We start from the raw sequence: 24907 nt of genomic DNA on the forward strand, positions 1-24907 counted from the left end.
CCTTCTGTGCCAAATGTCCCCAAAAATTTTCAATTGGTTGTGCTTGAGGAACATTTGGGGGACTGGATTCTTTATCAACGTAATAGACATATTGGTCCATCCAATTTAGAGAATCTTTAGAATAATAAGAACTTGCTAAATCTGGCCAAAATAAATAAAGTCTCCATGATACTTGTGAATAAATGGAAGAAGTCGTTTTTCTAAACATTCATTAATATTGATTGATGAATTGATCGCTACAGCCTTGGAAGTGCGAAACAATGGCTCGGACATACCACGGTCAGATATGGCTATCCACATTAATAATTTTTTTGGAAATTTCTCTTTTCCTATAAAACGAACACTTTCTAGGCATGTCTTTATGTTGTTTGTGTAGTACCCAGAATTTCCAGGCATGTTGTCCCCTGCAAAACAAAAGTATTTTTCGTCATCGATGACTAGAAGTGATTTTGTGTTATAAAGTTGGTTAACTAGTTTCCTGCTTCTTTTCTTTGCCTTTATTTGTTGTTCTATAGTGTATTTTGGAGTATTTTCACGTTTTCTATATTTAATATTCATTTTTTTTAACTGACGACCAATTGTCGATTGATTTACACCGAATTTAATACCTATTTTTCTCTGACTGACCCCTTTTCGATTGTTGACAAGTCTCGTTAATTCGGCTTTCTTTTCTCTAGTCCAGGATGTCGGACGACCAGGGTGCTTTCTATCAGAAAACGATTGAACAGTTTCAAGTCTTTTTAGGTTATTATATATTGTCCTTCGAGCAAATCCTTCCTTTTCAAAATGATTTACGATTTTTTTTTTTTTATATTAGGTTTATTTACAAAAAACATTTTTAGTCGCTTTCGAAAAGATTCTCGTTCAGCTGCATTTAACCTCATTTTAAATAATTGTGTTTCAAATAATAAAGTTTATATTTTATAGAACGTTTATGCTTACGCATAAAACCACAAAAACTAATTATTATGCTCAAATAATGAAATTAGGATTTGTCCAATAACTTCCGCATCACCCGTTATTGCTGCATGTTTCTGTATGAGAACTCGATAAAGATCTTTATCAATGTGCTCTACGGAAGAGGCGGACTTCTTGTCCATGCACAAATCCGCAACAGTTTGATGCGGAAAAAGATTTCAAATATTGTTTACCGCCAATGTGAGTTATAATTACAACTTAACTTAGACTTTTCTAATTCTGACTTAATTTTAAAAAGCGTAATTCTTGTTTACTTATTTTATCCTAATTCTGACTTTTTATAAAGAGTTGTCAAAGAAGACGTGCTCTTAAAGGTGAACAAGCAGGAGCAGAAACATACATTGTACACCTTTCGAACTTTAATGAGAATGATTTTGGTGTAATCAGCCAAATTTCTTCTGTCCATCTATCAATGAAATTTTATCAAATGGGAGAGGAAGGAAACAAACCGAATGCCTATGAAATCCAAGTAACGCGCTATATGAAAGGTTGATTTTTCGGGACTTTACGATCTCTAATGAATACACAAATAATGTTGTTCTTGTCAACAGTTCAATAGGCGAGCCAAAAGTCTGCGTTGTTTCCGAAATGTAATATGATGGTGTAGAAGACAAATTCAAAGTGACAATTGCTCCTTTCAAAAAACAAGGAGATTTTTTCGAAGAATATCCGTGCAATTTATCAGATTTTAATATTTTTCTCGTTTCTGGAGATACAAATCATGACAGAAAACGCGAAGTTAATGCAGACTGCATAGAAAAGTAGTTCGTCTGTCTCTAATATGAGAACGAAGTTGCTGACATTGATACCAATGCAAAAGAACAAGGTCGATTTAACAAAAAATATGCACAGTGCACAGGTATGCACACCCTTGTTCCATGCTAAGACAAATCAATAAATCTATTTTTCCATGTACATATGTGTTCATTTCCAGTATAAATTTTATATTTTAGATATCAAAAATTGTTCAGTATTTGTTGTATGTAATTAACAACTGATACTCGTATATATTACTCGTAATAAAAAGAATAATAAGGTAAAAACATTTATGTATCGAATATACGGAAACGTAATTCTTACTTATTTGAATTTAAAAAGATTTTGAATCAATCCATATAACTCGAAATTAGTGTAAAACATCTTTCTAACTCCTAATTCCCCCTTATCCGCCTCAAAATATTTATTATGTCCGATAATCGTCAAAAAAAACCCTAAAATTCCGACTTAAAATGGCCAAAATTGTGAGTTTTTTGCACTTTTTTGAGTCTAAACCCGAGCTGCGTTCTATTAAAGTTGTTTTTTCGTGAACTTTTTATCGATTTTGTACATTTCTTTTTTTCTCTTACTTTAGTTTTTCACATATACTGTTTAAGCATATATATCACATATAACAAAATCAATCATTAGAGCAAGAAGGTAACAAATTTAGTGTTATTTTCGAGCTTTATTTAAACATTTCTTATAAAATCATAACATATAAACATATTATTATATAATATATGTCATATGATATCTATCTATCTATCTATCTATCTATCTATCTATCTATCTATCTATCTATCTATCTATCTATCTATCTATCTATCTATATATATATATATATATATATATATATATATATATATATATATATATATATATATATATATATATATATATATATATAAATTTAATAAAAATGTATTCAATTCCTCTAAACGAATATTTGAAGATGCCCTTAAAAAAAGTGGTTTTGAAAATTTTGAAATAAATTTTGACCCTGAAAATATATATATATATATATATATATATATATATATATATATATATATATATATATATATATATATATATATATATATATATATATATATATATATATATATATATATATATATATATATATATATATATATATATATAGACAACTTAAAAATGTATTCTACAGAATAGAGTGATCAATGTTCTTAAAAGAACAGAGCAATTATAAATTAGTAAAAAATTACTTAACTAAATTTTTATTTTATTTTACACAGTGTTTCATCAATAAAGACTCATCAGAAATGAATGATCAAATTAATAAAACTTTAATTTATACCAAAAATTAAATTACAGGAAGTCGCAAATCTCTAACTACTCAAATTTTATTTCAAAATTTTCAAAACCACTTTTTTTAAGGGCATCTTCAAATATTCGTTTAGAGGAATCGAAATCAGGAATTGATCAATTAATAACAGGCTAAACCAAAACTCCTTTAATAAAAATGTATTCAATTCCTCTAAACGAATATTCGAAGATGCTCTTAAAAAAGTGGTTTTGAAAATTTTGAAATAAATTTTGGCCCTGAAAAAAAAGAATACCAAAAAGCAAAATAGAACTAGAAATGTAATTTGATTCAACCCCCATATAGCAAAAATGTTCCAAATAACATAGGAAAAGTGTTTTAAAATTGATCGATAAGCATTTCCTGCCCTCTAACAAATTACATAAAATTTTTAATCGAAATACAATTAAAGTTAGCAACAGTTGCACAAAAATTATGGAAAGAATTATAAAAGGTCTAAATAATGCTTTGTTAAACAAAAAAAAGAATCCTAAATGAAAAAACTAAAGAAAATTGTAATTGTAAACAAAAAAATAATGGTCCAATGAGTGGAAGTTGTTTATCAAAAAATGTGGTATATATATGTGGTATATGTGTTGTTTCCTCTAAGAATGTACCTGATAAACAATATATTGGCATAACAGAGTGTGAATGGAAAAAGCGTTTTGCCAATCATAAGCAATCTTTTAAAAATAAAAAGTATTCAAAAGACATCATGCTGTCAAAATATATATGGGAATTAAAAGGTAAAAATATTGATGATTTTATACTGAATTGGTCCATCCTTAAAACAGAGCCTGCATATAACATTATTTCAAAAAAATGCATACTATGCCTACAAGAAAAATTTGATATACTTAAACATGCAAACCAAGAATCCTTATTAAACAAAAAATTGGAATTAATTTCTAAATGTAGGCACAAAAATAAATTTCTAAACTATAAAAATAAATAAGCTCAAATAATAGTTACATTAAATCTCCCTTTTAAAAAATGTTATTTTCAAAAAAGCGTAAGTAATCATTTCTAAAAAATTCTTTTCATAATGTCAGCAAATTTCACAAATGTGTGAAAATTTTCAGTAGTTAAGACATCTGTGACCTGTAATTTAATTTTTGGTATAAATTCAAGTTTTATTAATTTGATCATTCATTTCTGATGAGTCAGTCATTTCTGATGAGTCAGCAGCCAGTTTAGTTTCATTTTTTTTCATGACTGCGACTTAGTGATGAAACCACAAAGACTTACACAGAAGATTTTTTCTTGCTCTCTCCTCATTCTCTAATTTTTTTTCTCATTCTCTATTTTTACCTCATGATTCAAGACATATATTGTAAATATTAGTGGAGTTATTAAAAAAATAATTTATATAAAAGGTTTTTACCATTTTATCTTACATAAAGACAATAACAAACTTTAAGCCCTACTAATAGTAGAGCCTAAAGTTTGTATTATAGTTATATAGTAGTATTAAGTTTGTATTGTAGTTGTACTAAATTAAATTATTTACACGTGATTATTAACAGTATGATCTAACTAACTTTTAATTAAAGTGGATTATTTCGTATCATGAGTTTTCACGTTAAATGGTAAAAATGTTTATTATTGTTTTATGAAAAATTAAACATACATTTTATTTTCGACAAATAATAACATATAAGTAAACAAGGTTTAGCTTTCAGGTATTAAGTACATTTTAATGTATTTAATGTCTAAAAGCATTCTCATAATTTTAATTTTTAAAGTTAAAAACTTTTACTTCAAATAAACTCAAATGTTGAAAAGTAGGTATATATACAGCTATAACGTTTTTTGTATATCTTATTGTTTGTGAAGATTAGAAAAGAAGTATCATTTATTTTCTGTAAGTTAATATTATGTAACTTTTAGATTTGATTAATTTTATTACATTTACTCATACTTTATATAATTTTTTAGCATAACTTTAGTTTTCAAAACTAAATGGAATCAAATCAAGAAGATTGCCATAAATTTAGTTCATTTATGGGTAATTTTTTATATAACAGCCAGTTTTTTTATTGTTGTTATTATTGTTATTATTACTACTATTATTATTATTGTTATTATTAATATTAGTTGCATTTTGGGCATGAAAAAGGAAAAAAAAAAAGTTTTTGATTTCTTTTTATAAATGTAGTTTGTGTTTTTAAATAAAACTCAAAAATATTTTTTTTAAGACTTCTCTGTTGAAATGACGAGCAGAAGTATCTTTTAATATTCGTGTAGACAAGACAATAATAAAATGTCACAAAAATTTATGTGGACATATAACTTAAATTAGGCATAATTTGGAACTGGGAAATTCATTTCTAGTCAAACTTAAATTTAAAAACTCTAAAAGGCGCGCCACTGTCTACGTACTATATTTTATAAGTCAAGTTTTTTTTTACGTGGAACATTTTAAATAACTCATTGCATTATTAAAACTAAATGAGTTGTTTTCCATTTGCTCCCTAAAAGACGCTATATACTCAAAATTAGCATAAAATTTATATTGTTAAAATTGAAATAAAAAGAGGTTAAAATAAATTTTTTGGAGTAGTTCTCGATGAGAATCTTACGTGGAAAAAAATAACAGAGTTAAACATAAATCAAGATCCTAATAAAAAAAATGTTTTAACACAACTTCATTATTATTACTCATTTATTAACAGCTATTTAAATTATTATGATTATTATTATTTTTTAATATATTTATATATATATATTTCGCCGTTTGGCAATAATTACAATAACTAAGTATTTAAATAATAATTTGCATGACAGGAGCAAAAAGAAGATTAAAGTTGGCTTATCACTAGGCCCCGTAATACCATACATAGCATAGCTTTTAAAACCGTATAAGATAATACAAAATCTTTAAAATATTAATTAAATTTTTTTTTTTTTTTTTTTTTTTTTTTCTTTAATATTTTGCCGTTTAAAAATATTACAATAACCAATTATATTTTACAATTTTTACATTAGTAACGACAGGACTTCTAGAAGATCATGTGGATCTTGTCATGAAGCCCTTTACAATATATGGTTAATTTTTGATAAAAATACAATGTCTTAAGTGAAATAATAATAATAATACAACTTTATGCAAAAACATGTAAAAACCAAGATAAAATTTTAAAAAGCCAAGATTAAAAAATAAATAAAATATACAAAATAGAACAACTACGAACAAACAAACAAACAAACAAAACAAAAAAACAATTAAAAATAAATCAAAATATTTTCAATTAAAAATATAATTCTTTTAAGTTTTTGTTTGAATGAAGCAAAAGTCAGTTGGGTAGAAAAATCAAAATTTGGTAAGACTATTTTGTTCCAGAGATAAGGACCTCGATAAGAAACAAAAAACTGGTCTTTGCTTTTATGGCAAAAAGGGGCAGTAAGATTGTTATTAATTCGAAGATTATATTTGTTTTTAGGTTTCATACAATAAAGATTTTGTAATACGTTTGGCAACAAATTTTCTCTACATTTAAACATGAAACATAAAATGTTAAAGACATTTTGTTGATATATATTTAAAATATTCATTTCTTTAAAAAGTTGTTTCGTATGAAAAAACCGATTTTTAAAATTTATTGCGCGAGCTGCGTGTTTCTGATGAAGGTAAAGAGATTTTAATTTTGTTCTATGAGTGCTTCCCCATATAATATTCGCGTAGTTTATATGACAATGTATAAATGAATAATATAATTGTGTTAACTGGTGTTTACATAATACATTTCTTGCTTTATAGAGAATTCCGATGCATTTAGCGATTTTATTGGAGGTATTATCAATATGATTTCTCCAAGATAGATTCTCATCAATATATACTCCAAGAAACTTAGTAACTTTTTTTCTTTTTATTATTATATTATCAATTAAAAGGTCTGGCATGATATGAGGCAGTTTCTGTTTTTTTGAAGGTGGATAAAAAAGTGTCCATTTAGTTAATTTTCTTAAAAATTATATTTTAAATAAAGAAAGATAGAAATACATAAATAAAAAAAAGTTTAAAAATAAATTATTTTTTACATTTTATTCTTCTATTTCTTTTTCTTTTTTTTTAAATATATTTTATACATTTTAATACATATATATATATATATATATATATATATATATATATATATATATATATATATATATATATATATATATATATATATATATTTACATATATATATATATATATATTATTATTATATATATATATATATATATATATATATATATATATATATATATATATATATATATATATATATATATATATATATTATTATTATAATAAATTATTATTATTTTTTTAATATATTTATATATATTTATATATATTTATTTTATATATATATATTTCGCCGTTTGGCAATAATTATTATAACTAAGTATTTAAATAATAATTTACATGACAGGAGCAAAAAGAAGATTATAGTTTTCTTATCACTAGGCCCCTTTTTTTTAAATTTATTTTGTTAGATTGAGAATAATTAAGAAAATAAAAAATTTTAAAATGTAATTAAAACATGTTATAATATATATAAATATATATACATATATATATATATATATATATATATATATATATATATATATATATATATATATATATATATATATATATATATATATATTTGTTATCTATATATATATATATATATATATATATATATATATATATATATATATATATATATATATATATATATATATATAGATAACAAAAACCAAAAAGATAAAAAGTGAATGCACACACTCACATATAAATACATGGCAAACAATTAAGTGTACTTTTTACATAAGATTTCAAGAATATATAGTATAAACTTTATTACAGTCTCAGTAATAAACAAATGATAAAATTAAATCGTGTAAAAATTTACAATATAAATTAATAAATATATTCATAATTATATGAATCAAATCATAAGAGTACTCTTATTTAACGCCTTAGAAGAAATTTAATTTATTGTCGTTTAGTAAAAGAATTTGCCTAAGTTTTGTTTTAAATTGGTTAATCAAAGAGAGTGTTTTAAGACCATCATTATAAAGTGTTTTCCATAATTTAGGTCCTCGATTTGTAATTGAGTATTTAGTGGCTGAATAATAGGTTTTGGATTGACTAAAGTTATTTTTTGAGAATCTTGTGCAGTATACATGATTTATTTTTTTATATATTGATTAAAATAAAGGCAATGTCGTCTTTTATCAAGTTTAAACATAAATATAAAAATTTGATGAAGATTTAATTTGAAAACATTTAATATATTAAGTTTACTAAAAAGTATTTTTGTATGGGAGAGTCAACTTTCATTTGTAATAATCCTAAGCTTATTTATTTTTGTAACGTTGGTGCTGCACCAAGGAATACTTGCATAGTTTAGGTAACAATGTATAAATTATGACATTGCTATGTTTAAATATATAAATACATATAATATTTCAATATAAATACAGATGACCAGAGCAAAAAGAAGACATAATTTGTGACCAAGCTCCAAGAATTTATTCCGTAAAAAATAAATAAATACGAACAGCATATATAAATGTTACTAATATACATAAAGTGTTCTATTAAAGTTGGTGAATTAAAATTATAACGTATACGTGGTAAAAGTCACGTAGATAAACGTGATGAAAGTCACGCATTCATTTATGGTCATTAATTTTAATGACTATTGTAGTTTTATAATTGTCATAGGAATTATAACTTTGTATTTATATACGATTTTATGTAATAGAACGAAAGGTTGAAAAACGCTTAGATAGTTGTTTTTTTAATATATATAAACCAATGCAATAATGCAACAAGCTATTTCTGCAATTATGCCCCCGGTATTTGATGGCAACCATCAACGGTTTATCCGTCAACTGCGAACGTATATTGCAGCAATGGACATTGACGAAGCGAAGAGAAAAACGATAACATTAACATGTTTGCCACCACGCATTTATTCTGCATTAGAAGATCTATGCTTGCCGGCATACCCAGAAGACGATTCAGTGACCTACGAAGAGATCGAGGAAAACATTATGAAGCTTTTTAAACCAAAGTCATCGTTAATACTACGCTTTGAATTTGCAATAATTAAAAAAGCAAGTAACGAGAGTGTGACGGATTTTTCACGATGGATTGCAAGAGCTGCTGAGGGATGCAAATTTACGAATAGAGATGACAGGATGCGCGATCAATTTATCACTGGCTTTAATGATGGAGCTACGATCAAGCGGCTATTACTGGAACCTGAAGAACTTACATTTGCAAAGGCTGTTGAGGTTGCTGTTACTTTAGAGCGAGTGACTCAAGAAGCCAGACAGTTGGATGGTTCCGATAATGTGATGGTTGCAGCAACATCGCTACTTCTCCAAACAACTGGTTTTGCCGGAACAAATAAAATAACATGTTTTAATTGTGGGAAATTCGGACATTATGCACGGGACTGCAAGGCAAAATGCAAGAACTGTTCACACAATCATCGAACCAAAGACTGCATCAAACGATTGCAAGGTTTAAAAGGAAAAGGGAGAATTTGGAAATAATGGCATCCAGTTATCTCCCTGAAACAGCGTTGCCATCATTAAAAGTTAAAATAAACGGAATGTTCTGAACAGCATTAATTGATTCTGGATGCTCAATTACAGTGGTCCATGCTGAATCTACACGTGGACTTGTTTCAAAAAGTGAAAAATTCATCACAACTTTGGGAGGAACTGTACAGGTACTAGGTGAAATGGTAATCAAATTGGAAATTGATGGAATATATCGGATGGTTAATTCGTTAATTGTAAAGGACAAACCATTCGGGTTTGATTTGATTTTTGGAATGGATGCTATTGAAAAATTCGGAGGAGCCGTAATCTATGGTGATAAAAACCGTACCGTCCGAATGTTAGCATGTGACATGGCAAAATGTGGTGCAAATTATATAAGAAGTAAAAAGAACAAAATAAACGAAAAGAACGAATTAAACGAAGAGAACGAAGCAAACGAAGAGAACGAAATAAACGAAGAGAACGAAATAAATGAATATAACGAAATAAACGAATATAACGAAATAAACGAATATAACGAAATAAACGAAGAGAAAGAATTAAACAAAAACAACGAAATAAAACATCAGGATTTTTCGGCAAAGTTCGACGGAAAAAAGTGGACGGCATTATGGAACTGGAATAAAGAGCCCGCAATTAATAATACGATCCGCGAAAAGAAATAAATGAATGGATCAACTCTGGCATTCTTGTGCCGTATAACGAGCAAGCATTGGGACCACCTAAAGTATTGATACCGCTAATGTGTGTCGTGCAAGAAAATAAAGGTAGAAAGATACGCCCAGTGGGAGACTTCCGAGCTCTCAATGAATTTGTAAATTGTCACACAGCGAATGCCGACGTTTGTCAAGAGAAACTGCGTCGTTGGAGAAAAATTGAGAGTGCAAAAATTCTTGATCTTAAGAAAGCCTACCTTCAAATTCACATTGACAAAAAACTGTGACCATATCAAACTGTGATTATAAATGGGGAATGGTATTGTTTTACCAGAATGTGTTTTGGTATCAACGTGGCTCCAACAATAATGACTACAATTCTTCGTCACGTGCTCAATATGAATTCTATTGTGAAGAAAGCATGTGATAATTACATCGATGATATATTTGTGGATGAAAGTGTAGAAACAGCTGAATATGTCACGAAGCATCTTGAGAAATTTGGGTTGCAGTGTAAACCTTTAGAAGACCTAGAAAAAGGACGTGTTTTAGGTTTGAGAGTTGAACGAAATAAAAATGGGGAACTGATAGGGAAGCGGGACAATGTAGTACAATTCGAATCTTCAAATGCAGTCACTCGATCACAACTTTTTAGCAATTTAGGTAAACTTATAGGACATTACCCGGTGGCAGGAAGTTTGCGTTTACAAGCTTCATATATCAAACGATTAGCTGGAAATATTCCATGGAATGAGTATGTTTCTGAAGATTGCAAAGAAAAAATGAATGAGTTGCTTCACCGTTTGAAAAAAGAGGACTCAGTTGGTGGGAAATGGCTGGTACCAGTGAATGGAAAAGCTGAGCTTTACTGTGATGCATCATCCATAGGACTGGGTGTAGTTCTTTTAATTGGAGGAGTAGTTATTGAAGATGCAGCATGGCTACGACCGACGAGTGATACGCACCATATTAATATAAGTGAACTAGATTCGATACTTCGAGGGTTAAATTTAGCCAGTAAATGGGATATAAAAGAACTCACAGTATACAGCGATAGCAAGAGCACCGTGGGATGGTTAAACACAGTTGTAAAAGAAGAATATCGCGTGAAGACTCGGGGGAAATAGCAAAAGATATTAAGATTAGTGTACAATGGATTCCACCTGAGCTAAATCTGGCTAATCGACTTTCACGAATCCCTCAAAAATGGTGCAGAACAGTGTGTGCAACCGGATTAATCCAACAGAAAGACATATGGAAAGTTCACTCAGTTGGTCATTTTGGTGTCGATCGAACATTGCAACTTTGTTTACGAAACAACCAGAATGTATCACGTAAGGAAGTGTCAACAGTAATTGCAAGTTGTAACCAGTGCAACTCCATCGATCCTTATTCCGTAAAATGGAAGCATGGTCAGCTGAGTGTAAAGCAGAACTGGAATCGGGTTGCCCTCGATGTAACGCATGTAGGTGTAGAACTATACCTATCAATGATTGACTGCGGCCCATCACCGTATAGAGTGTGGCGTAAACTGGTAACCAAAACAGCAGCTGAAATTATTGGAAAGCTGGAAGAAATATTTTCCTTATTTGGACCACCAGTTTGCCTTCTAATGGACAATGAATTTCGTTCACACATGCTAACAAGGTTTGCTGACGAATGGGACGTTGATTTAGAAAATCGAGCAGCTCATCGAGCCCAAGGCAATGGTATCGTTGAACGCATACACAGAACAATAAAAAGAACAGTCGCCCGCTCACGTTGCTCAATTGCTCTGGCAGTATTACTGTATATCATCAAACTGTAGTAAAAGTCGATCGCAGCAATTTAAGCAAAAACAAACGTCGTTTATTCCAGGTGTCGATTCACGTAAGAAAGCCGAAAAATATGAAGTAGACAACATATTCAAGGAAGGTGACAATGTTTGGGTAAAACCAGCTCAAGAGACAAAATGTGATCAGTCTTGGATACCTGGTATCGTACGAAAGCAAAATACCTGGTCGTTTGACGTCGAAACCGCAAATAGGGTATTCCCACGACAGATCTCACTCTTGCGTCGCCGTATTCCAGACTCTCATAAAAATGACTCATTAAACGATGGTCTTGATATACCAAAAGATAAAGTAATGGTAAAGGAAGATATAACGAGGATGCCGTTCAAGTTCGAAATGACTAACAAGAATGCAACGAACAAACGATAACGCGCTCTGGACGAATAGTAAGAGCCCCACAACGATTAGACTTATGAGTTAATTCACCAAGAGGGCATGTTCTATTAAAGTTGATGAATTAAAATTATTACGTGTACGTGGTAAAAGTCACGTCAAAAAAAATGTGAAGAAAGTCACACATTCATTTATGGTCATTAATTTTAATGACTATTGTAGTTTTATAATTGTCATCGGAATTATAACTTTGTATTTATATACGATTTTATGTAATAGAACGAAAGGTTGAAAAACGCTTAGATAGTTGTTTTTTTAATATATATAAACCAATGCAATAATGCAACATAAAATGACACTTTCTTTTTGAAGAGATAAAAACAAAGAGTTACAAAGGAATAAATAAATATAAAAAATGTAATAAAAAAATATAAAATAGAAAAAAACAAAATGTCAATAAATTAAAAAAAACAAACAAACCCTTATTTAAATTATTAGTCAAAAGCCAATTCGATAAGGACCTGAAAATCCCTATATAAAAAAAATATATCAACATTTTAGCATGATTCAACCAAAGTGACACAAGGCTGACAAAGATAAACATTAATATAAACTGAAAAAGCTGAAAAATTGAAAAACCAATTAATTACATATATACTTAGAAATAACATTTTTTTATATGAATCAATATGCAAAACAAAGTTAAACTAATTTTGCATTTCTTGCACCATATTTTGACGATGAACTACAACCTTTATTAATGCTTACTTACTATATAATGACTTCAGAAAATTACAATAAAATTCTCACATTTTCCCTTTCTTTTGTAAAAGAAATGTTTTACTGTTTGTGTTCTAGACTGTTTTAATATTGCCTCCATAATTCTATAGGACATCTTCCTCTGTTTTGGTATGTTTTCGGATTTGGGAATGTCTTCGGTTATTGGAAATAGCTTCTTAGTTGTGTTGAGACAGTAGTTGTTATTTCTTTTTTTAACAAAACCAAATTGTTCTGAGAGTATTCCTCATCTTCTTTTTTAAATGCTGTTGGATTGAATTTTACATCTATTGGTAGTTTCTTTATTTGTGAAGCATTCCGAGTTTTTTGCAAGTTATTACCGGGAGATTAGGCAGTAATAATTGTACCGTTCTTTGCCATAAATAGGTAGGGTTTGAACTCGAACGGTGCTGATTTTCTTCAACTTGATAATTAAATCTACCTATACTTTTGTTTATTTTCATAAACTTAATTCAAAGTTATATTATATAATTTTGTTATTAATTAATTAAATAATTTATACACTTTTAATAATTAGTAAAAAAAATCAGGGGTGGCGCCAGCATTTTTTGGTCTTCAAGAATCTAACTTTCAGACATGGAGCAAACTGCAAACATTTATATGTTTATACTTATGTCAAATGCTTTGCTTTAAAAAAAAATTGCAATGATTGGAGCCTATGAACAAAAAATACCCAAAAGTTTAGCCTCCTCTGCCCCAAACGTGAGAGCAACAAGTTGATGAAATATTTTTTTTACTATTATCAACTAGACTTACATTCATCACGAAATTTTATGTTTCATAATTTCTCAGCATTCAAAAATTATGACCATATAAAATTTGAAACTCCCTCAAATTGAGGTGGGTTTAAACTTTATATGTTCATATTTTTTGAACGCTAAAGTATATTGCTATGAAATTTAAAACTTATTGATGAATATAAGTCTAGTTGAAAATAGTTTGAAAAATTTCATTAACTTGTTGCTCTCATGTTTGGGGCAGAGGGGGCTAATATTTTATGGCTTTTTGTTCCCAGACTCCAATATCTCAATTTTTTGCAAAGCATCCTTATTTGACATAAGTATAAACATAGAAATGTATGGAGTTTGCTCCATGTCTGGAAATTAGATATCTCGAAAACCAAAATATGCTGGCGGCACTCCTGATTAATATATATATATATATATATATATATATATATATATATATATATATATATATATATATATATATAGCCAACCTCCATACAGCCAACCTCTAACCATTATCACATCGTCGTAATGTTGCTTCTCTTTCTCTTTTCTACTAATACTATAATGGGCACTGCTCAAAGGAGCTAGCGTCTCTTGTGCCATCTACTAAAATTCATTCGCGTGTTACTCGTCATTCAATTAAGTCTCATCCTTTTTCTGTAACTGTTCCTAAGTGCTCCAAAAACGCTTAATCTTCTAGTTTTTTTCCTCGAACATCAGCTCTTCGGAATTCGCTTCCTTCATCTTGTTTTTCTGATTCATATAATTTGCAATCCTTTAAGTCGTCCGTCAATCGTTATCTTGCTCTACAGTCTTCATCTTTTTCCTTTCAGTAACTTCCAACTTTAATTAGTGGCTGCTTGCAGCCTTGTTGGAAGCGAACATGTTTAAAAATATATATATATATATATATATATATATATATATATATATATATATATATATTATATATATATATATATATATATATATATATTATATATATATATATATATATATATATATATATATATATATATATATATATATATATATATATATATATATATATATATATATATATATAAATGTTTTTTTTCATAGGCCGATTTTTAAACTCCAAAACTCAAATTTAGTGCAAAGTTAAATTGTAATTTTATTTGTATTCTCTAGAGTAACAATAGTTACTTGATGTTTTTCAAGTTGTTAAGTTTACAAAGCTTTGTTTACAAAACCTTTTTCAATCTATAAAATTGTTACAATATATTCAAAAACTTTTTTTAAATTGGTATAATTTTATATACATTTTTAAAGACTTTTAATTTCAGAATAATACGCTAATATAAAGGCGTTAAAAGTTACGTTTAAGAAACTAAAAGAAAAATATAGCAAAGCGTTAAAGCTTTCTACTAAATTTTAGATTTATTTTATTTGAGATAATGTTAAGTTAATCTAATCGTTTATTTTTAGTCATTCAACCTTTTTCAGAAAACTTATTTTCACGCGAAAAACTACTCCGCGAAATTCAAAATTATTTTTTACAAGATGCAAATAAGTCAACTTTAGTATTATATGGAATGTCGGGTGTCGGAAAGACACATATTGCCAGAAACTATTGTGAAATATCTTATAACTTCTATAAACACATTATTTGGATTGACGCAGCATTTGGAATGTTACAAACTTCAATGAGAAACCAATGCCAAATATTAGGATTTGAAGTTCATGATTCAAAAGGTGAATATTTTAATATAAAAGTAATTGTTGAAAAAATTCACAACTATTATAAAAAAAAAAAACTTTGTATATTTTTGACAATGTCGACGATGAAAGTGTTAAAAATTTATCTATGTACATTTCAAGAAAACCGAATTCATTTACGTTGATTACCTCCCAATGGAGAACGTGGTCGAATAACGTAAATAAAATACTAGTTGATGTTTTTTCTTCTGAAGAAGCATTTGCTTATGTTAAAAATAATATTAAAGAAAACACTGATGAAAACATAAGAAACTTAATTGAAGAACTTGGTTATCATCCGTTTTTAATTACTCAGGCAATAAAATATATAAATATACATAAAATTTCGATAGAAAAATTCATAGATCTATATAGAGCAAAACCATCAGAAATATTAGACAATGATAACTTTCCAACCGAAGAAGAATCAAAGTCTGCAATAAAAGCAATTAACTTAGTTTTAATCAAATTAGAAAAAACTAATTCATTTCCATTTAAAATATTAAATTGTTTATCTCATTGCGACAGTCAAAACATCAATAAACAGTTTATAACAGAAATTTCAAACCACATGGAAATAAACGACGAATCTTTAATAGATGAAACCGTTGGATTACTAATGAGTTATTCTTTATTAAACTGTTTTGATGATAAAAAATATACAATACACGAACTTACACAGTTAACATGTAGATGTTTTCAAAAGAGAAATTCTAGTATAAATACATTTTTTGATCTAATAGAAAATTATTTTCAAGTTAAAATGAACAAAATAAAAGATCACGTGGATTACGGAAAATATTTTGTTTATCATTTTATCTATTTGTTTCGTAATAACGAAGAAAAAATTTTGAAAACCTTCCACAGTATGACGACTTCTATTCAAAAATTATTAGTATGTAAAGGTTTATTTGAAGAAGCAATCGAAATATTAAAAGTTATTCAAAAATTTAATACAGAAACTTATGGTGAAAATAGTAAACTCACGCTTAATACAAAATTTAATATTGCAATCTGTTTGTACCATATGGGAAAATATAAGGAAGCTTTAGAAATTTATTATTCTGTTGATAAAATAATAACTGAAATTTTAGGTATCAACCATCCGAATACAATGGGAACAAAAAATAATATCGCACTCTGTTTGAACGATATGGGAAAATATAACGAAGCTTTAAAAATTTATTATTCTGTTGATAAAACACAAACTGAAATTTTAGGTATCAACCATCCGGATACATTGACAACAAAAAATAATATTTATTTATTTATTTATTTCGTCATTAAAAAGAAATAAGCTTTTACAATGTTTTTACAACATAAAAATATAACATTAAAGTTTCGACCGGAGCCGGCAGAAGACATGGTCTTATCATCCAGCCCCGTTAATATAACTAAAAAATTCAGCCGATAAAAATGAAAAAGGAAAGTAGAAACTAAAGAGAAAACTGATTTAACAATCAATTTACTATTTGCAGAAAAAAAAGAAGAAGAAAAAAAAATTTTTTTAATTATTTTTTAAAATTATTATTATTTTTAATTCTCTATTTTATTCTACTTTTATTTTTATTATACACGCACACACACACACACACACACACACATACATGCAAATATAAGTCCGTTCATATATACATACAAAACCAAATAAATTCTGTTTTATATTCCATCTACAAATGGCGTAAGTTATAATAAATATTGCATTTACAAATTGCGTTATTATTATAATATAGAATAATATCAAACATGTTTTAAGTACCATACAATATAATTAACATGTTGCGTCAATTTATTAGATATTAATTAAATAACATTATCAAAATTTTTAATAAAAAGATAGTAATTGCTTTGTATCAAAATCAAATAAGTGTTGTTTTGTTGCACGTTTAAATTGTTGAGTTGAGGTTAAAGTTTTTATATTACTCGTTAAAACCAAGTTCCATAACCGCGGCCCTCGGCAAGATATCGAAAAATCAGCTTGTTTTAATAATGTTTTAGGTATAAAAAAGTTATTTATTGAGTATTTAGTTTCGTATTTGTGGTTTAAAGAAAAAAAGTAAGTTTGGAAAATGCTTGGTAGCATACCATTTTTAAACTTGAACATAAAAATAAGTATATTAAGAATATTTATTTCATAGACATTAGGCACTCCAATTTCTCTTAGTAGTGGTCTGGCACTAGCGTATTTATTTGCATTTAATATCAAGCGACTTGCTCGTTTTTGTATTTTGTAGATTGTATTTAACTTTGAAGGATAAGTACTTGCCCAGATAACGTTGCAGTAGCTGATGTAGCTATGAATAAATGCAAAATAAATATTTTTTAAACAATTTGCGTTCAGGAGATGTTTTGTTTTATACATAATACCAATAATTTTAGATATTTTATTTTCTATTACTTTGATATGATTACTCCAGCTAATATGTTCATTAAGAATTACGCCTAAAAACTTGATTGAGTATTCTCGTTTAAGTTTTGTTTTATCAATTAGTAAATCAGGTAGTTTTAAGGGGAGGGTTTCAGATTTTGATAATTTTGTAAAAAGAATATATTTACTTTTTTCGACATTTAAAGAGAGTTTGTTAGCCTTAAACCATTCGTTCAGGTTCTCAAGTTCTTGATTAACAGTGTTAAATAATAGGCTAATGTTTGTGTGGCTAAAGAATACTTGCGTATCATCAGCAAAAAGGACAAAGTTAAGTATGTTAGAAGATAAGTAGATATCGTTAATGTAAACGAGGAATAACAATGGACCAAGAATTGATCCTTGTGGGACCCCACAAGTAATGTTTTTAAGTCGTGTTACAGTGTTGTCATATGATAAAGCTTGTTTCCGATTATTAAGGTAAGAGCGAAACCATTTTAAATTGTTATTTCTTATTCCATAATTATACAGTTTATAAAGAAGAATCTCATGGTCAACTGTGTCAAACGCTTTTGAAAGATCGAGAAAAACCCCAAGAGTGTATTTATTGTTGTCAAACCCATTTAAAATTTCGTTGACAAGTTTGGCTATAGCGTGTTCTGTTGAATGGTGTTTTTGAAAACCATATTGGTTATTATAAAGCAGGTGGTGGTTTAACAGGTAGTTGTAAAGCCTATTGTGCATTATGCGCTCTAATATTTTTGAAATGCATGATAAAATAGAAATAGGCCTGTAGTTAGAAGCTATAGAATCATCTCCGCTTTTAAATATAGGAACAACTTTTGCTAGCTTTAGCTGATCAGGGAATACCCCATTTTTTAAAGACAGATTACAGATATGCAGAAGGGGATATTCAATAATATCGTAGACATTTTTTACAACGTTCACGCTAATGTCATCTAGACCTGGACTTTTGTTTTGTTGTAAGGTATTAAATGCTTTTTTAAGCTCATCCGGAATTATATCAAGCTCGTTCATAACTGACGTTTTTTTTTCTAAATACGATTTATAACATTTTTTTCCAGGAGTTATTTTATTAGCTAGTTTTTCCCCAATTTTTATGAAATAATTATTAAATTTCTCTGCAATATCTATTGCCTTATTGGCTACTGTATCATTCTCATCTGTTTTTAAGTATTGCGGGAATACTTTTGTGGCATCTTTTTTTTTCCCTGTTACCTCTTTAATTACGCCCCATGTTTTTTTTGTGTTACCGCTATAGTTTTCTAATAAATTGCAATAATAGTTTTTTTTTGAATGCTTTTTTAATTTTTCAAATAGATTTTTGTATTGTTTATATATTTTTTCGTTTTTATAAGTCTTTTTTTTCAAAAACTTTTCATAAAGCTTTTGTTTTTTTTTTGAAGATTTGATAAGACCTTTTGTCATCCAAGGACTTATAAGGTTTTTGAGTTTAGTTAACTGTTCAAGCTTCGGAAACGCTTTTTCGTACAAACTTGCAAAAGTGAGTTTAAAAATATTGTAAGCTGTGTTAGTATCTTTGCAATTAACAACCTGATCCCAGTTTTCCATTGCTAAGTTGCTTCGGAACTTTGTTAAATTTGTTTGATTTATTTGCCTTTTTGTTACAATCATTGTTTTGTTTTCTTTTTTGTTGTTGAAATTGTTAAGTAGAAAAAATATTGGAAAATGGTCACTTATGTCAGATTTTATTATTCCGCTTTGAATGTTAAATTTTATAGTATTATTTGTAAATATGTTATCGATGAGGGTAGCGGTTTGGAGAGTTACTCGAGTCGGCCTATTTATTAAGGGTACTACGCCGTGCTGTAAGAGATTATTTAAAAAGCATTTGACATTTTTTTAGTTTTTATTTTTAAAAGATCCAAATTAGTATCTCCCATTATATATAAGCGCTTATTTTTAGCCAGTTTTAGGTACAGATTTATATGTTTTTTAAAAGATTTTATATTGCCATCTGGCGGCCTATATAAGCCACTTATATACGCATTTGCTTTATTTTGGTTTGTTAATTCAACCGTGAAAAGTTCACAGTTTGCGTTCAGTATGCTGAGACTTTCTACTTTTTTAAAGTGTATTGTATTATGTATGTAGAAACATATTCCTCCGCCAGTACCTCTACTACGAGTTTGATGGAGAGCTTTATATCCTTGTAATTGAAAATTTGAGTTTATGGTATTTTCGTCTTTGCACCATGTTTCTAAAAGGCATATTACCGTAAATTCGTGACTTATGTCTTTTAGCATATCTTTAAAGTTTTCAAAGTTTTTACTCATGCTGCGTATATTTAATGTCAGCGCTGAAAATGTATTTTGTGACGCATTTATAAAACAAGATAATTCTTCGATGCTGTAGTAATTAGACTTAAATGAGTTGTTTTCAAAAAAATTTTTGTCCGGGTCGTTGTTATTGTTCAGAAGAAGAGTGTTTTCTTTATCAAAAATTTCAAAATATTTTGTTTCCGTCATTGCCATAATTAAAAATTTAACAGTTTAAAAACCTACACGCATACATATACATACACACACATATATACATATATATACACACATACACATATACACACATATATATATATATATATATATATATACATATACATATATACACATACATATATACATATATACACACACACACATACCCATACACATATACATATATATATATATATACGCTAAGATATAAATATCAGAAATAAGGGTTATTTTTTTTGGATATTATTTAATTTAATAATTTTGTCATACCTTAAACCAACATTTTCACCATTATTGCGTCTTTCTTTTACTTCAGCCAGGAGTCTTTTCCTAATATTGACAGTCTCATGGGAAAAATCTTCGTTTATATAAGTCTTTGTACCTTTTAGTCTATATGACTCTTTTAGAATTTTCGTTTTATCATTGTATCTTAACAACTTCATTATAACTGTTCTAGAGGATCCTTCTTTTCTGACTCCGTTTCGATGAGCTCGTTCGATTTCTATTTCATTTAGTCCCAATTTATTTACTAAAAATAATTTAACTTTCTCCTCAGTTTCATTCCATGTTTCTTTCACACTTTCTGGTAATCCGTCTATTCTTAAATTATTTCTTCTCGATCTATCTTCAAACTTTCTTAGCTTTTCATTTATATTTTGCGTTGTAATGTTTTCCTTTTCTACTCGTTCGTTGTTTTGCTTGTGGATAGTTGCGAGTTTTTTGTCAAAAACTTCATCATGAAAGTTTAAGCTCAATTTTATGTCTTCGATATCTTTTACCATTATCTTTATTTTGTTTGCATTTTCTTTAGAGTTTTCTTCTACTTTGTCAAGTCTCTCGTTAATTATTTTTGTATTTGCGCTTAAGATATCTATAAATATTTGTTGTTGTTGTTTGAGCATCGTTTCCATTTCTTTTCTATATTCTAAAAACATTTCCTTTAGCATTTTTTTAACTTCTACAAGCGTAACTGACATTTTAGATTTATCTTTTATTTTGATATTTGGTTGATAGATATTTGAAGAGCTGTTTAAAAGCGTCTGTTCACTGTAACGTTTTCCGCAAAAAAAAAAAGTTTTATTTAAAATTTTATTTAATTTATTTTCAATTAAATATCGCACTCTGTTTGAACGATGTGGGAAAAAATAACGAAGCTTTAGAAATTTATTATTCTGTTGAACAAATACAAACTGAAATTTTAGGTATCAACCATCCAGATACAATGGGAACAAAACATAATATCGCAAACTGTTTGTACGCTATGGGAAAATATAACGAAGCTTTCGAAAGTTATTATTCTGTTGATAAAATACAAACTGAAATTTTAGGTATCAACCATCCGGATACAATGACAACAAAAAGTAATATCGCATGCTGTTTGTACGATATGGGAAAATATAACGATGCTTTAGAAATTTATTATTCTGTTGATAAAATACGAACTGAAATTTTAGGTATCAACCATCCAAATACAATGTCAACAAAAAATAATATCGCAAGCTGTTTGAACGCTATGGGAAAATATAACGATGCTTTAGAAATTTATTATTCTGTTGATAAAATACGAACTGAAATTTTAGGTATCAACCCTCCAAATACAATGTCAACAAAAAATAATATCGCAAGCTGTTTGAACGCTATGGGAAAATATAACGATGCTTTAGAAATTTATTATTCTGTTGATAAAATACGAACTGAAATTTTAGGTATCAATCATCCAGATACAATGACAACAAAAAATAATATCGCAAACTGTTTGTGCGGTATGGGAAAATATAACGAAGCCTTAGAAATTTATTATTCTGTTGATAAAATACAAACTAAAATTTTAGGTATCAACCATCCGTCTTCAATGTTGACAAAAAATAATATCGCTAACTGTTTGAATAATTTAGAATAACAGCAAACGAGTTGTTTAAGTATCTGATTATTATTTTAGTTTTTTATATACATAAAGTTTAAAGTTTAAACTATTTATAAAAATATAACTGACGATCGCTTTTCTTTGAAAGTTAGAAAACTTCGTATTTAATTCTTGTAAATAATATCTTCATTTTTATTTGCATTAATAATTAAGAAAAATAAGAAAAGAAAAGAAAAAAAAAGTTTGCATTTTAAAAGCAAAGATTTTGTTATTTGTTTTATATATATATATATATATATATATATATATATATATATATATATATATATATATATATAAATATATATATATATATATATATATATATATATATATATATATATATATATATATATATATATATATATATATATATATATATATATATATATATATATATATATATATATATATATATATAGTATCAGACAAAACGAGTGCAACCAAATAATGCTAATTTAGTTTCTTTATATAAAAATGCTGCATTTTTTCAAATTAGAGAAATAACTATGTAACTGTTTAGAGACAAAGTTCTTCAAGTTTTATTCATCACAAAGTTCATTATTTGTACACGAAAATTAATAAATTAATCAAAAGTATTAAAAAAGTTGATTTCCTTCTGGACAAAACAAGTGCAACTCGACAAAATGTTGACCAAGCTGTATTTCGCTATCAATATTTCGTGGCGAATCCTTTGTTGTCAATCACAGCTTTGCATCTTCGAGGCATAGATTCGATCAGGTGATCAATGAAACTTTGTGGAATCGCTGCCCAGGCCTTTTGGATTTGTTCAAGCAGTTGATCCTTATTACGAACACCTTCACGATTAATTCTGTGGTTGACGATCTCCCATAGGTTCTCGATAGGTTTGAGATCCGGAGATTGAGGCGGCCAATCCATCACCGATAGGTGGTTGTCTTGAAACCACTGCTTGACTACTTTTGCAGTGTGATTCGGATCGTTGTCTTGCTGAAAAACCCATTTTATTGGCATATTCCATTCAGCATGAGGTAACATAACATCTTTCAGGATATTTTTATACATGAAACGGTCCATTATTCCATCGTTTCGATGTATTGGACCTAGATCGTTAGCAGAAAAATACCCCCAGACCATTACATTGCCTTCACCATGCTTCACGGTCTTATGACAGTAACGTAAATCCAGGCGTTTTCCGGCGGGTTGACGTACACGGCAAATGCCATCGCTCTCAATGATGTTGAACTTCGATTCATCACTAAACAGGACAGTTCGCCATTTCTGTAAATTCCATTCAATATGAGATGTAGCAAACAGGAGTCTTTTCTTCTGGTTTTTTAGTGAAATCAGCGGCTTCTTTGCAGGGCGTCGAGAAAACAATCCGGCTTCAACAGCACGTCGTCTGATTGTTCGGTCAGATACAGGCAGCACTAATTGCTTTTGTATATCGACTGATGATATCCAGGAATCCTTTTTGACGGATGTGACGATCATAGAATCCTCTCTAGAAATGGTGGAACGCGGTCTTCCACCTTTGTTATCTGCTGCCAACTTCCCTATAGAACGATATTTGGAACATAGTCTTGATACGGTCCATTTTTTCACGCGATATTTATCACAAATACTTTTTTGTTACATTCCACTTACGTAATCGCCAATAATTTTTTTTCTTAGTTCCAATCCAAGACTGTCGGGAGCCATTTTTGCACTTGAAGTCATAAAAATAATAAGAATAAATAATCACGCTTCTCAAGGCTTATCGTGTTACATTTACCTTGTGATGATACAATAACGCTCTGTGGAACACAACGTCTTGGTTGGATGCGGACTGTATTGATATAATGAAACAGTTGTTGCATTTCACTTCTTGTATTGATATTCTTCGATAAAACACTTTGATAAAACTCACTTCGATAAACTGTCTTGATAATACTGACTGATTGACTTCCATATACTGACTGAATTACATGTCGATTTACATGTCTCTTATAGAGTAAAATGAACCTGTGTGAACCTGTTCTGGAAGATTCTAGATGCTTCTTTTCGATGCTTCTGGAAGCTTCTGGATGCGACTGGATGCTTCTGAATGTTTCTGGATATTTCTGGATGCTACTGGATGCTTCCAGATGCTTCTTCTGGAAACTTCTGGAAGCTTCTGCATGCTTCTGGATACTTCCTTTAATTATTAAAAAACTTCCGTGACGTTTACACAGACCATACTTAAGAAAATGAAACAAACCAAAAATGTTGCACTTGTTTTGTCCGCTGCAAAATGGCACGTGTCAACGAAATTCTGCCTGTGTGCTGTCACCTGTCAGCTGATTGCTCATGTCATGGCTATGACTCCAGACTCCTGAACTGTTTGCTGTGGCAGTATAGTTCGTTTCGTTTTTAAGACATGTTAAATTAGGAACACTTTTTAGCATTGTTCGATGTTGGTTGCAAATGTTTTG

General features: G+C 28.6%; 3 protein-coding genes across 7 annotated transcripts; 2 read left to right on the plus strand and 1 right to left on the minus strand.

The window, feature by feature from the left end:
- The first annotated feature begins 4586 nt into the window (after window positions 1-4586).
- Window positions 4587-17399, plus strand: LOC136082038 (uncharacterized). Of its 5 annotated transcripts, none has more exons than XM_065800592.1 (4): window positions 4612-4650; window positions 5000-5069; window positions 6822-6914; window positions 15419-17399. In XM_065800592.1, exon 4 carries the CDS (start codon window positions 15798-15800, stop codon window positions 16983-16985), a length of 1188 nt encoding a protein of 395 aa, XP_065656664.1. In that variant the 5' UTR covers window positions 4612-4650; window positions 5000-5069; window positions 6822-6914; window positions 15419-15797; the 3' UTR covers window positions 16986-17399. The 5 variants fall into 5 exon arrangements, with proteins under 5 accessions (XP_065656662.1, XP_065656664.1, XP_065656663.1 ...); XM_065800591.1 differs by having other exon boundaries at window positions 4623-4925; XM_065800590.1 differs by lacking the exon at window positions 6822-6914 and having other exon boundaries at window positions 4587-4650.
- Window positions 10611-12476, plus strand: LOC136081555 (uncharacterized). The gene is made up of 3 exons (XM_065798881.1): window positions 10611-11292; window positions 11388-11984; window positions 12133-12476. The coding sequence occupies exons 1-3, from the start codon at window positions 10611-10613 to the stop codon at window positions 12474-12476; spliced, it is 1623 nt and encodes a 540-aa protein (XP_065654953.1).
- Window positions 17400-17427: 28 nt separating the features above from the next.
- LOC136082039 (uncharacterized) lies at window positions 17428-21624 on the minus strand. Its single transcript, XM_065800594.1, has 2 exons — window positions 20843-21624; window positions 17428-17982 (listed from the first exon to the last, which is right to left on the minus strand). The coding sequence occupies exons 1-2, from the start codon at window positions 21547-21549 to the stop codon at window positions 17514-17516; spliced, it is 1176 nt and encodes a 391-aa protein (XP_065656666.1). The 5' UTR covers window positions 21550-21624; the 3' UTR covers window positions 17428-17513.
- Window positions 21625-24907: the final 3283 nt, after the last annotated feature.

The sequence above is a fragment of the Hydra vulgaris genome, chromosome 06 (assembly GCF_038396675.1).
Source record: "Hydra vulgaris chromosome 06, alternate assembly HydraT2T_AEP".
NCBI classification, from domain to species: Eukaryota; Metazoa; Cnidaria; class Hydrozoa; order Anthoathecata; family Hydridae; genus Hydra; species Hydra vulgaris.

Bases quoted from the DNA above. Each gene is read 5' to 3' on its own strand.
- LOC136081555 (XM_065798881.1), top strand. From the start codon at position 10,611: ATGTGTTTTGGTATCAACGTGGCTCCAACAATAATGACTACAATTCTT. The intron at 11,293-11,387 runs GTAAATGGGATA...TATCGCGTGAAG, and splicing joins TCGAGGGTTAAATTTAGCCA to ACTCGGGGGAAATAGCAAAA. The intron at 11,985-12,132 runs GTATCGTTGAAC...CGTTTATTCCAG, and splicing joins TCATCGAGCCCAAGGCAATG to GTGTCGATTCACGTAAGAAA.
- LOC136082038 (XM_065800590.1), top strand. From the start codon at position 15,798: ATGTACATTTCAAGAAAACCGAATTCATTTACGTTGATTACCTCCCAA.
- LOC136082039 (XM_065800594.1), bottom strand. From the start codon at position 21,549: ATGTCAGTTACGCTTGTAGAAGTTAAAAAAATGCTAAAGGAAATGTTT. The intron at 17,983-20,842 runs GTATGACAAAAT...ATTTATTCATAG, and splicing joins GGTGAAAATGTTGGTTTAAG to CTACATCAGCTACTGCAACG.